Raw genomic sequence first — 14,473 nt, 5'->3', positions numbered from 1 at the left:
CGCATGTTTGCGTCAAGTTACATAAAGGACCGGGACTACAGACAAGTGGCCTTCAGAATAAAAGCAGAGGTAGCTTGTAACTCGGTAAATTTACTTAAATTCGAACTTTATTTTCTTATGTTTTATGACTCAGTTTATTTGGATTAGTAGTCCTTTACTGTAGTACAATTTGAGGTACTAGTACTTTACTGTAGTACAGTTTGAGGTACTTGTACTTTACTGAAGTACGGTTTGAAGTACTTGTACTTTACTGTAGTACAGTTTGGAGTACTTGTACTTTACTGTTGTACAGCTTGAGGTACTAGTACTTTACTGTAGTACAGTTTGGAGTACTACTACTTTACTGTAGTACAGTTTGAAGTACTTGTACTTTACTGTAGTACAGTTTGAGGTACTTGTACTTTACTGAAGTACGGTTTGAAGTACTTGTATTTTACTGTTGTACAGTTTGAGGTACTAGTACTTTACTGTAGTACAGTTTGGAGTACTTGGACTTTACTGTAGTACAGTTAGAGGTACTTGTACTTTACTGTAGTACAGTTTGAAGTAGTTCTGTTTGAAGTACTTGTACTTTACTGTAGTACAGTTTGAGGTACTTGTACTTTACTGTAGTACAATTTGAGGTACTAGTACTTTACTGTAGTACAGTTACTGTAGTACTTTAACTACATCACTCATAATACTGCAGTACTTTTACTGTAATACTTGTAACGTTTTATCAGGATTTATTTTGAAGTCTGTGAGCGGAAGTCGCCTCTTCCTCCCTCAGCTTGCCTCCTCTTCCTCTCAGCAGCTGACAGTGAAACACGGACAGAATCAACCTTCATTCATCATTTTGTGACTATGGGGCCGACAGGTGAGTGAACAGCTGATCATTTTAATAAAACTAAACTCTTTAATTATATTAAATGTTTTCTTTTGGCGGGAGTTTACCACGTGTTTCTCCGCTGTTTGTTTTTAGCTTTTATCAGCATGTATGAGAGCTAACAGCAGCTAGCTTTAGCCTCTGTTTCTGTATAAAAGTAATAAATATAATAATTTACGGTAATGTATCTGTAGTTAGGATAATAACGGAGACACAGCCGACATGTTCTGGGTTTAATCTCCTCTCTGTGAGGTTGTTAATCGCATCTCTGGATTTAATTAGCATGTTAGCGGCTTAATGGTTCAAACTATAATAATACAATAATAATTTCATGTTTTTCTGCTTACTGATGAATATAAACAGTCTTGTTAAGCATTAATAAATATAACCTCTTAAATCAGATTGTATTGGATGTAATGTAACACACAGTAAATCTACGAAATGAACATTTATTCCTAAATTTGCCTTTATTTGATCTAACCATAGAGTTCAGCTTTTTGCTTTATAAACATCAAACTGAACCTTTTATAAACTGTTATATTCTGTTCATGACTTCAGGAAGTAGATAATACATTAAACGACACTTGAATTTTATGTTTTAAAGTGTTTTTGGGCGATAGTATTAATAAATAACACGCTTTCTGTCACAGAGCTCCATTAAAAAATCCTATAATTGAACGTTTTGCTGCTTACTGGTTAATATACTAGTTTGTTAAACATGAATAAATATTTTCTTTATATTTGTAATTGTCTGTAGATTAATTCGGCTCACAGCTGATCTGTCAAAGCAGCATTTATTCCTAATTTAACCCTTTTATTAATTAACTATATCATGACACAAGTTCAGCTTTTTGATGTCCAAATATCACATAAATAAATAAAAACTAAACCTTTTCTGAATTGACATCTTCTGTTCATGAATTTAGGAAATAGATAATCAACTAAACAACACTTCTATTTCTTTTTTAAGTGTTTCTTTTGGAGATATTACTGATAAATAACAACGTGATGGAGCTTTGTATTACCAAACTCCTTTCAGATGTTTTATAATTTAAGGTTTTGGTCCCTTAAAGCAACAAATGTGTCTGAGATAATATTACAGAGATAATATCAGTTAAGTCACCCTTTAAAAATTTAGTAGTACTAGTAGTAGTATTAATAGTAGTAGTATTAGTAGTAGTAGTATTAGTACTTTTAGTAATAGCAGTATTAGTAGTATTAGTAGTAGTAGTAGTAGTAGTAGTAGTACTTTTAGTAGTAGTAGTAGTAGTAGTAGTACTTTTAGTAGTAGTAGTAGTAGTAGTAGTACTTTTAGTAGTAGTAGCATTTGTATTAGTAGTAGTAGTAGTACTAGTTGTTGTTGTAGTATTTGTATTTGTAGTAGTAGTAGTGGTAGTAGTATTAGACTAATACTACTACCACTACTAATACTACTACTATTAATGCTACTACTACTACTAAAAGTACTACTAATACTAATACTACTACTGCTACTACTGCTACTACTACTACTACTACTACTACTAAAAGTACTACTACTACTACTACTACTACTAAAAGTACTACTACTACTACTACTACTACTACTAAAAGTACTAATACTAATACTACTAATACTACTAATATACTATTAGTAGTAGTAGTAGTAATTGTTATTATAGTAGTAATATACTAGTGTTAGTAGTAGTATTTGTAGTAGTAGTAACATACTAGTACTAGTAGTAATAGTGTTAGCAGGAAGTAACAGTTATAGTATATTTTCACATTAAGAGTTCGCAAAGAATTACACAAAAATAAAAAGTCAAACTATGAAACAGAGCTAATGAATGATTGGTCCTGCTCTCTTCCTGCTCTCTTCCTGTCTGGTCTCTTCCTGGTCTCTTCCTGTCTGGTCTCTTCCTGTCTGGTCTCTTCCTGTCTGGTCTCTTCCTGTCTGGTCTCTTCCTGTCTGGTCTCTTCCTGCTCTCTTCCTGTCTGGTCTCTTCCTGCCTGGTCTCTTCCTGGTCTCTTCCTGTCTGGTCTCTTCCTGGTCTCTTCCTGTCTGGTCTCTTCCTGGTCTCTTCCTGTCTGGTCTCTTCCTGATCTCTTCCTGTCTGGTCTATTCCTGTCTGATCTCTTCCTGGTCTCCTCCTGGTCTCTTCCTGTCTGGTCTCTTCCTGGTCTCCTCCTGGTCTCTTCCTGTCTGATCTCTTCCTGTCTGGTCTCTTCCTGGTCTCTTCCTGTCTGGTCTCTTCCTGTTCTCTTCCTGGTCTCTTCCTGTCTGATCTCTTCCTGTCTGGTCTCTTCCTGTCTGATCTCTTCCTGGTCTCTTCATGTTCTATTCCTGGTCTCTTCCTGGTCTCTTCCTGGTCTCTTCCTGTCTGATCTCTTCCTGATCTCTTCCTTGTCTCTTCCTGTGTGGTCTCTTCCTGGTCTCTTCCTGATCTCTTCCTGATCTGTCTGGTCTCTTCCTGGTCTCTTCCTGGTCTCTTCCTGGTCTCTTCCTGATCTCTTCCTGATCTCTTCCTGGTCTCTTCCTGATCTCTTCCTGGTCTCTTCCTGATCTCTTCCTGTCTGGTCTCAGGTGAGGTGGTGTTTGGCAGCCAGGTTCCAGTCTGCTCAGACAACCGGCTGCGATGGGATCTGAGCCCAGAGCAGATCCAGCAGCTCTCTGACGAGCTCGTCGCCAACACCAAGAAGGTGTACGACCGCGTGGGCGCTCTGGAGCTGGACACCGTCTCCTTCGAGAACACCCTGAAGGCCCTCGCCGACGTGGAGGTCGAGTACACCGGTCAGTAAAGACACGTTCACTAAATAACCCTAACACGTTAATATGAGAGAGAGAAACATGGCGTCACATCTCAGTTTAATGTCTCCATGAGGTTCAGTTTGAATTTAAAGGGTTAATCTGAGTAAAAATCGCACATTAAATTCAAAATATCCGACTTCCTGTTGGACTGAGGGTTTGACTCCAAGAGGCTTTTTTGTTCGCTGTGATCTAAAACATGTACTCACCCAATTTCATCCATTTATGTCAAATTTAAAGGTGGGGGCTTTTATTTTGAAGTTTTCTATATGGGGCCATGAAACGCCCATTTCAGCAAACCATTAAATTTATAGTGTCTCCATGTGGTGTAATTTAAATTTAAAGGGTTAAAATGTAGAAAATAAACGTATGAATAACTTCACACATTCTTTTTTTGTGGACCCAGCATCAAATTTCTGCTTTTAATCCATTTAGAGAGAATATATTAGAGGAGTATGGTAAAAATGTCACATTTCATCTGGAGAAGTCTCTTCACTCTCTGCTGTAATTTAATGTGAAAACCTCCAATAACGTCAGAATTGATCACTTTTATAAAATATAAAATCAGTTTATGAAGCTTCAGTAACTAAACTTTACTGTCAGGGAAGCAGGAAGAGGAAGAGATGTGAGAGAGCTATGATCAATAACTGTGATCAAATTTACCTCCTGAGGGAAACCTGGAATGTATTTTGTCCCCTCTGGGATCCTGTAGGAACATTTAGGAGCAAAAAACTCAAAGTTAACTAATTGCTAGTTTTAGTTTTAGTGAACTATAATAACCCTGGTTTGGACATTTCTTCTTAAAAATAACTCAAAGCAAGTTAATCAGTTATCAGAATAATCTCCTGGTCTATTTAATGAGATGATGAACAGTAGCAGCTAAAGAGTATAGGGTTAGAGTTGGGTTTAGGGTTGTTTAGGGTTGGGGGTTTGGGGGTTGGGGGTTGGGATGGTTGGTGGTTGTAGGGTTAGGGGTTTAGGGTTAGGGGTTTAGGGTTAGGGGTTTAGGGGTTTAGGGTTTAGGGTTAGGGGTTTAGGGTTAAAGGTTTAGGGTTTAGGTTTAGGGTTGGGATGGTTGGTTAGGGTTGGGGGTTGGGGGTTTAGGGGTTTAGGGTTAGGGGTTGGGATGGTCGGTGGTTGTAGGGTTAGGGGTTTAGGGTTTAGGGGTTTAGGGTTGGGATGGTCGGTGGTTAGGGTTTAGGGGTTTAGGGTTGGGGGTTGGGGGTTTAGGGGTTGGGATGGTCGGTGGTTGTAGGGTTAAAGGTTTAGGGGTTGGGGGTTTAGGGGTTTAGGGGTTTAGGGTTTAAGGTTGGGGGTTGGGGGGTTAGGGGTTTAGGGTTGGGATGGTTGGTGGTTGTAGGTTTAGGGGTTTAGGGTTAGGGTTAGGGGTTTAGGGTAAAGGGTTTAGGGTTGGGGGTTTAGGGGGTTGGGGGTTTAGGGGTTGGGATGGTTAGGGGTTTAGGGTTTAGGGGTTGGGATGGTCGGTGGTTGGGGGTTTAGGGGGTTAGGGGTTTAGGGGTTGGGATGGTCGGTGGTTTAGGGTTAGGGGTTTAGGGTTAGGGGTTGGGATGGTCGGTGGTTTAGGGTTAGGGGTTTAGGGTTTAGGGGTTGGGATGGTCGGGGGTTAGGGGGTTTAGGGTTTAGGGGTTGGGATGGTCGGTGGTTAGGGGTTTAGGGTTGGGATGGTCGGTTAGGGTTTAGGGTTGGGGGTTTAGGGGTTGGGGGTTTAGGGGTTGGGATGGTCGGTTAGGGTTTAGGGTTGGGGGTTTAGGGGTTTAGGGGTTGGGATGGTCGGTGGCTGTAGGGTTGGGGGTTTAGGGTTTAGGGTTTAGGGGTTTAGGGGGTTGGGGGTTTAGGGTTGGGGGTTTAGGGGTTTAGGGTTTAGGGTTGGGGGTTTAGGGGGTTGGGGGTTTAGGGGTTGGGGGTTGTAGGGTTAGGGGTTTAGGGGCTGGGGGTTTAGGGGTTTAGGGGTTGGGATGGTTGGTGGTTTAGGGTTTAGAGGTTGGGATGGTCGGGGGTTTAGGGGGTTGGGGGTTTAGGGTTGGTGGTTTAGGGTTGGTGGTTTAGGGTTGGTGGTTTAGGGTTAGGGGTTTAGGGGGTTTAGGGGGTTGGGATGGTTGGGGGTTGTAACGCTGCCTCCAGATATTTCTGCCGTGAGCTCAGACGACGGAGACACAGACTCTGAACCTGAATGTAAAGAATGAACCTGGCCGCTGCTTCATTGTGAAGCTGCAGAGAAGCGCTGAGTCAGCAGGAGCGGCCGCTGCCACGGTAACGGCTCATCAGCAGTTTGGAAACAGCTGATCGGGCGGTTCAGAGTAAAAAGGTTTTATTGTTTATCAGCAGCAGCCGAAAAAAAACAAGAACCTGGAAACACCTGAAAACACACACAGAGAAATACACACTGAGAGACACACACCTGAAAACACACACACAGAGAGACACACTATTACACACTAACACACATATACACACAGAGATACACACTGAGAGATACACACACAGAGAGAAAAAAACAAGGACCTGGAAACACCTGAAACACACACAGAGAAATACACACACCTATATACACACTAACACACACAGAGATACACACTAACACACACAGAGATACACACTAACACACACAGAGATACACACTAACACACACAGAGATACACACTAACACACACAGAGATACACACTAACACACAGAGAGATACACACAGAGAAATACACACACAGAGAGAAAAAAACAAGGACCTGGAAACACCTGAAACACACAGAGAGATACACACAGAGAAATACACGCACAGAAATACACACAGAGACACACACATATACACACACCAGAAATACACACGAACATACACACAGAGAAATACACACATATACACACTAACACACTAACACACACCTGAAACACACACTGAGAGACACACACAGCGACACACACACACACACACACAGAGTAACACACTAACACACACTGAGAAATGCATACCTATATACAAACTAACACACATTTACACACACTGAGAGGGACACACACAGAGAAATACACACTGAGAGGGACACACACACACCTGAAACACACACAGAAATACACACCTGAAACACACACACAGAAATACACACCTGAAACACACACACAGAAATACACATATACACACACTGAGAAATACACACTAACACACACACACACACATATACACACACCTGAAACACACACTAACACAGAGAGACACACTAACACACACACATATACACACAGAGAGACACACTAACACACACATATACACACAGAGAGACACACACACACATATACACACAGAGAGACACACACACACATATACACACACTCTACAGTAACCAGTAGAGATGCATTGGTCTAATATTAATATCTGATATTAACTAAACAGCTGAATCCAGTATCAGATAATCAGACTGATCAATATAATAAATAATACTCCCCCTCCTCTCTGCCCCCCCCCCCCCCCCCTCCTCTCTACCCCCCCCCCCCCCCCAGTCCAGAGGAACATGCTGGACTTCCCGCAGCACGTCTCTCCCAGTAAGGAGGTCCGAGCAGCGAGCACCGAAGCCGACAAGCGTCTGTCTGAGTTCGACGTGGAGATGAGCATGAGGGAGGACGTCTACCAGAGGATCGTCGCTCTGGAGGTGAGGGAGGGAGGGAGGGAGGAAGGAAGGAGGGAAGGAGGGAGGGAGGGAAGGAGGAAGGAGGGAGGGAAGAAGGAGGGAAGGAAGGAGGGAGGGAGGGAGGAAGGAAGGAAGGGAGGGAAGAAGGAGGGAAGGAGGGAGGACGTCTACCAGAGGATCGTCGCTCTGGAGGTGAGGGAGGGAGGGAGGAAGGAAGGAGGGAGGGAAGGAGGGAGGGAAGGAAGGAGGAAGGAAGGGAGGGAGGGAAGAAGGAGGGAAGGAGGGAGGACGTCTACCAGAGGATCGTCGCTCTGGAGGTGAGGGAGGAAGGAAGGGAGGGAGGAGGGAGGGAGGGAGGGAAGAAGGAGGGAAGGAGGGAGGGAGGACGTCTACCAGAGGATCGTCGCTCTGGAGGTGAGGGAGGAAGGAAGGAAGGAAGGAAGGAAGGAGGGAGGAAAGGAGTGAGGGAGGGAGGAAGGGAAGGAGGGAAGGAGGGAGGACGTCTACCAGAGGATCGTCGCTCTGGAGGTGAGGGAGGGAGGGAGGAAGGAAGGAGGGAGGGAGGGAGGAAGGAGGGAGGGAAGGAGGGAGGGAGGGAAGAAGGAGGGAGGGAGGGAGGACGTCTACCAGAGGATCGTCGCTCTGGAGGTGAGGGAGGAAGGAAGGGAGGGAGGAGGGAGGGAGGGAGGGAAGGAGGGAGGGAGGACGTCTACCAGAGGATCGTCGCTCTGGAGGTGAGGGAGGAAGGAAGGAAGGAAGGAAGGAAGGAAGGAAGGAGGGAGGAAAGAAAGGAGGGAGGGAGGGAGGGAAGAAGGAGGGAGGGAGGACGGACGTCTACCAGAGGATCGTCGCTCTGGAGGTGAGGGAGGGAGGGAGGGAGGAAGGAAGGAGGGAGGGAGGGAGGGAGGGAAGAAGGAGGGAGGGAGGGAGGGAGGACGTCTACCAGAGGATCGTCGCTCTGGAGGTGAGGGAGGAAGGAAGGAGGAAGGGAGGGAGGAAGGGAAGGAGGAAGGAGGGAGGGAGGGAGGACGTCTACCAGAGGATCGTCGCTCTGGAGGTGAGGGAGGGAGGGAGGGTGGGAGGGAGGGAGGAAGGAAGGAAGGAAGGAAAGAAGGTAGGGAGGAGGGAGAAAGAAAGAGAAGGAGGGAGGAGGGAGAAAGAAAGGAAAAGAGGGAGGAAGGGAGGACAGAGGAAAGAAGGAAGGGAGGAAATAAAGAGAGAAGGAGGGAAGGAAGGAAGGAACAGTAAAAACAGGAGGGAGGACGACAGGAAGGTGAAATAGCTTCAGCTCAGTTTTTTAATATTCAACGACTAAAAATGTCTGCTCTGATACGTTGGGGTTAGGGGTCGTTGGGGTCTCTTTGTGTTTCTGCTTCTCATTCTTTCTTTCTTTCTTTCATTCTTTCTTTCTTTCTCTCTCTCTTTCTTTCTTTCTTTCTCTCTGCAGAAGAAGATCGATGCAGAGAGTCTGACTGCAGAGTCGAAGCGTTACATGGAGCGACTGATCAAGCTGGGGAAGAGGAACGGACTGCACCTCCCCAAAGAGACACAAGTGGTGAGAAGCAGTCCCGTTAGCATCTGGAGGTCCCGTTAGCATCTGGAGGTCCCGTTAGCATCTGGTGGTCCCGTTAGCATCTGGTGCTTCCGTTAGCTCCTGGTGGTCCCGTTAGCATCTGGTGGTCCCGTTAGCATCTGGTGGTCCCGTTAGCATCTGGTGCTTCCGTTAGCTCCTGGTGGTCCCGTTAGCATCTGGTGGTCCCGTTAGCATCTGGTGGTCCCGTTAGCGGCTGCCTGGTGGTCCCGTTAGCTCCTGGTGGGACAGAGTAAATAAGGAAGGTAGGAGGAAGGAAGGAAGGACGGAGGAAAGAAGGACGGAAGGAAGGACAGAGTAAAGAACAAAGGGAGGAAGGTAGGGAGAAGGAAAGAAAGAAGAAAGGAGGAAAGAGAGAGGAAGGATGGAAGGAAGGAAGAAAGAAAGAAAGGGAGGATGGTCCCGTTAGCGCCTGGTGCTTCCGTTAGCGCCTGGTGGTCCCGTTAGCTCCTGGTGCTTCCGTTAGCGCCTGGTGCTTCCGTTAGCGCCTGGTGGTCTCGTTAGCTCCTGGTGCTTCCGTTAGCGCCTGGTGCTTCCGTTAGCGCCTGGTGCTTCCGTTAGCGCCTGGTGGTCCCCGTTAGCGCCTGGTGGTCCCCGTTAGCGCCTGGTGCTTCCGTTGGCGCCTGGTGGTCCCCGTTAGCGCCTGGTGCTTCCGTTGGCGCCTGGTGGTCCCATTAGCGCCTGGTGCTTCCGTTGGCGCCTGGTGGTCCTGTTAGCTCCTGGTGCTTCCGTTAGCTCCTGGTGGTCCCATTAGAGCCTGGTGGTCCCGTTAGCATCTGGCGGTCCCGTTAGCACCTGATGGTCCCGTTAGCTCCTGATGGTCCCGTTAGCGCCTGGTGGAACCTTCCTAACCTTGCTAACCCTCTCTGTGCTCTAACAGGAGATTAAAAGCATCAAGAAGAAGCTGAGCAACCTCTGCATCGACTTCAACAAGAACCTGAACGAGGACACCACCAGTCTGTCCTTCAGCAGAGACGACCTGGGTGAGTCTGAGTCCTTCCTTCCTTCCTTCCTTCCTTCTTTCCTTCATTCCTTTCCTCCCTTCCTTCAGCAGAGACGACCTGGGTGAGTCTGTCTGTTCCTTCCTCCCTTCCTTCCTCCCTTCCTTGCTTCTTTCCTTCCTTCAGCAGAGACGACCTGGGTGAGTCTGAGTGCATCCTTCCTTCCTTCCTTCCTTCATTCCTTCCTTCCTTCCTTCCTTCCTTCCTTCCTTTCCTTCCTTCCTTCAGCAGAGACGACCTGGGTGAGTCTGTCTGTTCCTTTCTTCCTTCCCTCCTTCCTTCCTCCTTGCCTTCTTTCTTCCTCCCTTCCTTCTTCCATTCCTTTCCTCCCTTCCTCCCATCCTTCCTTCCTTCATTCCTTCCTTCTTCCTCCCTTTCATCCTTCTTTCCTCCCTTCCGTCCCTCCTTCCTTCCTTCCTCCATTCCTTTCCTTTCCTCCCTCCCTTCCTCCTTTCCTTCTTTCTTCCTCCCTCCCTTCCATCCTTCCATCTTCCTTTCCTTCCATCCTTCCTTTCTCCATTCCTTTCATCCTTCCTTCCTCCCTTCCTTCCTTGACTTGAGGACAACAGGAGGGTTAAATGTATTTCCTGTGTTGGGTGTGTCTTCCAGGCGGGCTCCCCGAGGACTTCCTGAGCTCTCTGGAGAAGGACGGAGAGAAGCCTCCCTTCCTTCCTTCCTTCCATCTTCCTCTCCTTCCTTCCTTCCTCCCTTCCTTCCTTGACTGTGTTTTGTGGTTTTTTAAAGGCGGGCTCCCCGAGGACTTCCTGAGCTCTCTGGAGAAGGACGGAGAGAAGCTGAAGGTGACTCTGAAGTATCCTCACTACTTCCCCACCATGAAGAAATGCTTCATCCCTGAAACCCGCCGTCAGCTGGAGGAGGCGTTCAACTCCCGCTGCAAAGAGGTGAGATCACTACAAAGGAGGGAAGGAAGGATGGAGGAAAGAAGGAAGAAAGGGAGGGAGGGAGGGAGGGAAGAAGAAGGGAAGGAAGGATGGATGAAAAAAGAAAGGAGGGAGGGAGGGAGAAAGGAAAAGTGGAAGGGAGGAAAGAAGGACAGAGTAAATAAGGAAGGAAGGAAAGAAGGACAGAGTAAATAAGGAAGGGAGGAAAGTAGAAGGAAGGAAGGACAGTAAATAAGAAAGGAGGGAGGGAGGGAGAAAGGAAAAGAAGAAGGTAGGAGGGAAGGAAGGATGGAGGAAAGAAGAGGGAGGGAGAAAGGAAAAGAGGAAGGAAGGAAAGAAGGACAGTAAAGAAGGAAGGGGAGGATGGAGGGAAGGAAGGAAGGGTGGAGGGAGGGAGGGAGAAAGGAAGGAAGGAAGAAAGGAGGAAGGTAGGGAGAAAGGAGAAGAGGAAGGGAGGAAGGAAGGAAGGGGGAGGAAAGAAGGAAGGAGGGAGGGAAGGAAAGAAGAAAGGAGGGACGGAGGAAAGAAGGAAGGGAGGAAGGCAGGGGGAAGGAGGGAGGGAGGATGGATGCTATTGATGGATACTTGATCAAAATATGTGTGTGTGTGTGTGTGTGTGTGTGTGTGTTACTGTGTGTGTGTGTCTGTGTGTGTGTGTGTGTTTCTGTTTCTGTGTGTGTGTGTGTCTGTGTGTGTGTGTGTGTGTGTGTGTGTGTGTGTGTGTGCGTGTGTGTGTGTCTGTGTGTCTGTGTGTCTCTGTGTATGTGTGTGTGTGTGTGTGTGTGTGTGTGTGTGTGTGTGTGTGTGTGTCTGTGTGTGTGTGTGTGTGTGTGTGTGTGTGTTTCTGTGTGTGTATGTGTGTGTGTGTCTGTGTGTCTGTGTGTCTCTGTGTATGTGTGTGTGTGTGTGTGTGTGTGTGTGTGTGTGTGTGTGTGTGTGTGTCTGCAGGAGAACTCGGTGATCCTGAAGGAGCTGGTGGAGCTTCGGGCTCGTAAGAGTTCTCTGCTCGGCTTCAGCACGCACGCCGACTTCGTGCTGGAGATGAACATGGCCAAGTCTGGGAAGAAGGTCGCTACCTTCCTGGGTGAGACATAACTACTTCCTGTCCGCTGCTCTGTTACTTCCTGTCTGACATAATATCTCGTGTTACTTCCTGTCTGAAATAATATCTCAACCTCTGCACACTGAGCTTCATGTTTCTGGTTATTTAATCTGGGAGGGAAGAAAGGAAAGGGGGAAGGGAGGAAGGGAGGAAGGAAGGAAGGATGGACAGAGGAAAGGAAAAAAGGAAGGAAGGGAGGGAAGGACAGAAGGAAGGAAGGAAAGGAGGAAAGAAGAAGGAGGGAGGAGGGAGGGAGAAAGGAAAATAGGAAGGAAGGAAGGACAGAGGAAAGGAAAAAAGGAAGGGAGGGAAGGACAGAAGGAAGGAAAGGAGGAAAGAAGAAGGAGGGAGGAGGGAGGGAGAAAGGACAATAGGAAGGGAGGAAGGAAAGGATGGAGGGAGCTAGAAGGAAGGAACAGAAGGAGGGAGGAAGGGAGGAAAGGAAAGGAGGGAGGAAGGAAGGAAATTAGGGAGGAAAGGACAGAAGAAAGGGAGGAAAGAAGGAAGGAAGGAAAGGAGGGAAGGAAAGAAGGAACAGACGGTCAACTTGACACTGCACACTAGGCTTCATGTTTCTGGTCATTTAATCTGCTGCTGGGTGGAGGGTTGCTTTTGTTTCTGCTCTGAAGTTAATATGATATTAGGATAAAGAAAGATAATAAGATACGAGATACCTAAATCTAAGTAAGATACTTTCTTTGGGTAATTTGACACAAGATATAAAACTAAAAGAGGATAAAGTTCTGCTATCAGCAAGTAAAGAAGCTATAAGAAGGTTTCTGGTATAAAGCAGAGAGAAGACATTATACTTAACTCTCCCGTTGTCCTCAAGTCAAGGAAGGAAAGGAGGTAAGGAGGAAAGAAGGAGGGAAGGAAAAGTGGGGGAACGAGGAAAGGAGGGAGGAAGGAAGGGAGGGAGTAAGAAGGAAGGGAGGAGGGAGGGGGAAAGGAAAGAAGGAGGGAAGGAAAAGTGGGGGAAAGAAAGAAGGGAGGGAGTAAGAAGGAGGGAGGAAAGGACAGAAGGAAGGAAAGGAGGGAGGATGGAAGGGAGGGAGTAAGAAGGAGGGAGGAAGGAAGGATGGAGGAAAAAGGAAGGAAGGAAGGAAGGACGGAGGAAGAAAGGAAGGAAAGTAGGTGGGAGGAAGGAAGGAAAGAAGGAAGGGAGTAAAGAAATAGAGAAGGAGGGAGGAGGGAAGGAAAGAAGGAAGGATGGGAGGAAAGAAATAGAGATGGAGGGAGGAAGGAGGGAAGGAAAGAAGGACACCACCATCACTGGACAATAAGCTGATAGGAGAAAAACTGCTTTATGGAGTCTGTAAAAGAAACTCCTCCCTCCTGACGTTCTTCTTTCTTTCTTTCTTTCTTTCTTTCTTTCTTTCTTTCTTTCTCTCTTTCTTTCTTTCTTTCTTTCAGAGGAGCTCTCCCGTAAGCTGAAGCCTCTGGGAGAAGAAGAGCGAGCCGTCATCCTCAAGCTGAAGGAGAAGGAGTGTCAGAAGAGAAGTCTGCCTTTCAACGGAGAGCTGCACGCCTGGGACACTCGTTACTTCATGACTCAGGTTAGAGTTGCTATGGTTACGGGGGCTGGATCTCAAGGACATTGGTCAATCAACCTGTCAATCAGGACGTAGCCACGCCCCCTAATGCATACCCTGCTTTATCGTCACATATAAAATCAGGGAGGCAAAAATATGATGGAGGACTAAATCCACAGTCCTCCTTCTGTGGAAACATATATTTAAAGCTCTTCTTCCTCCTCTTCTTCCTCCTCTCCTCCTCCTCCTCCCCCTTCCTCCTCTTCCCCCTCTTCTTCCTCCTCTTTTTCCCCCTCATCCTTCTCCTTCTCTCCCTTCTCCTCCTCTTCCTCCCCTCCTGCTCCTGCTCCTCTTCTCCTCTTCCTCCTCCTCCCCTTCCTGTTCATCCTCCTCCTCTTCCTCCTCCTCACCCTCTCCCTCCTCTTCCTCTTCCTCCTCCTTCTCCTCCTTTCCCTCCTCTTCCTCCTCCTTTCCCTCCTCTTTCTCCTCCTCCTCCTCCTCCTCTCTTCCTCCTCCTTTTCGTCCTCCTCCTCCTTCTCCTCCTCCTTCTCCTCCTCCTGCTCCTCTTCCTCCTCCCCCTCTTCCTCCTCTTCTTCCCCCTCATCCTTCTCCTTCTCTTCCTCTCTTCCTCCTCCTCCTCTCTTCCTCCTCCTGTTCGTCCTCCTCTTCCTCCTCCCCCTCTTCCTCCTTCTTCTTCTCCTCCTCCTTTCCCTCTTCCTCCTCTTCCTCTTCCTCCTCCTTCTCCTCCCCCTTTCCCTTCTCTTCCTCCTCCCCCTCCCTCCTCCTCCTCTTCCTCCTCCTCCTCTCCCTCCTCCTCCTCCTCCTCTTCCCCCTCCTACTTTTCTTCCTCCTCCTCCTACTTTTCTTCCTCCTCTTCCTCCTCCTCCCCCCAGGTGGAGGAGACCCAGTATGCAGTGGACCAGAACCTCCTGAAGGAGTACTTCCCCATGGAGGTGGTGACTCAGGGCTTGTTGAACATCTATCAGGAGCTTCTGGGTCTGAGCTTCGAGCTGGTGGACGGAGCAGCTGTCTGGCATCCGGACGTCACGCTGTACTGTG

At 47.2% G+C, this 14,473-nt stretch overlaps 1 protein-coding gene across 3 annotated transcripts in view; it reads left to right on the top strand.

Moving 5' to 3' along the window:
• The first annotated feature begins 785 nt into the window (after positions 1–785).
• Positions 786–14,473, top strand: part of thop1 (thimet oligopeptidase 1) — a 20,984-nt gene continuing 7,296 nt past the window's right edge. The window contains exons 1-9 of one of the 3 annotated variants that reach the window (XM_053322692.1): positions 786–856; positions 3,429–3,635; positions 7,159–7,307; positions 8,737–8,841; positions 9,758–9,860; positions 10,623–10,780; positions 11,729–11,864; positions 13,296–13,438; positions 14,308–14,473. The exon at positions 14,308–14,473 is cut by the window's right edge and continues 58 nt beyond it. In XM_053322692.1, the coding sequence (XP_053178667.1) occupies positions 844–856; positions 3,429–3,635; positions 7,159–7,307; positions 8,737–8,841; positions 9,758–9,860; positions 10,623–10,780; positions 11,729–11,864; positions 13,296–13,438; positions 14,308–14,473 (1,180 nt within the window). In that variant the 5' untranslated portion in view covers positions 786–843. Of the gene's footprint in view, positions 857–3,428; positions 3,636–7,158; positions 7,308–8,311; positions 8,344–8,733; positions 8,842–9,757; positions 9,861–10,622; positions 10,781–11,728; positions 11,865–13,295; positions 13,439–14,307 lie in introns of those variants that run through there. The other 2 variants (XM_053322691.1, XM_053322693.1) reach the window with 2 other exon arrangements.

This window comes from Scomber japonicus, chromosome 7 (genome assembly GCF_027409825.1).
Source record: "Scomber japonicus isolate fScoJap1 chromosome 7, fScoJap1.pri, whole genome shotgun sequence".
In the NCBI taxonomy this organism is placed as follows: Eukaryota; Metazoa; Chordata; class Actinopteri; order Scombriformes; family Scombridae; genus Scomber; species Scomber japonicus.
This window is presented reverse-complemented; position numbering and strand designations above follow the sequence as displayed.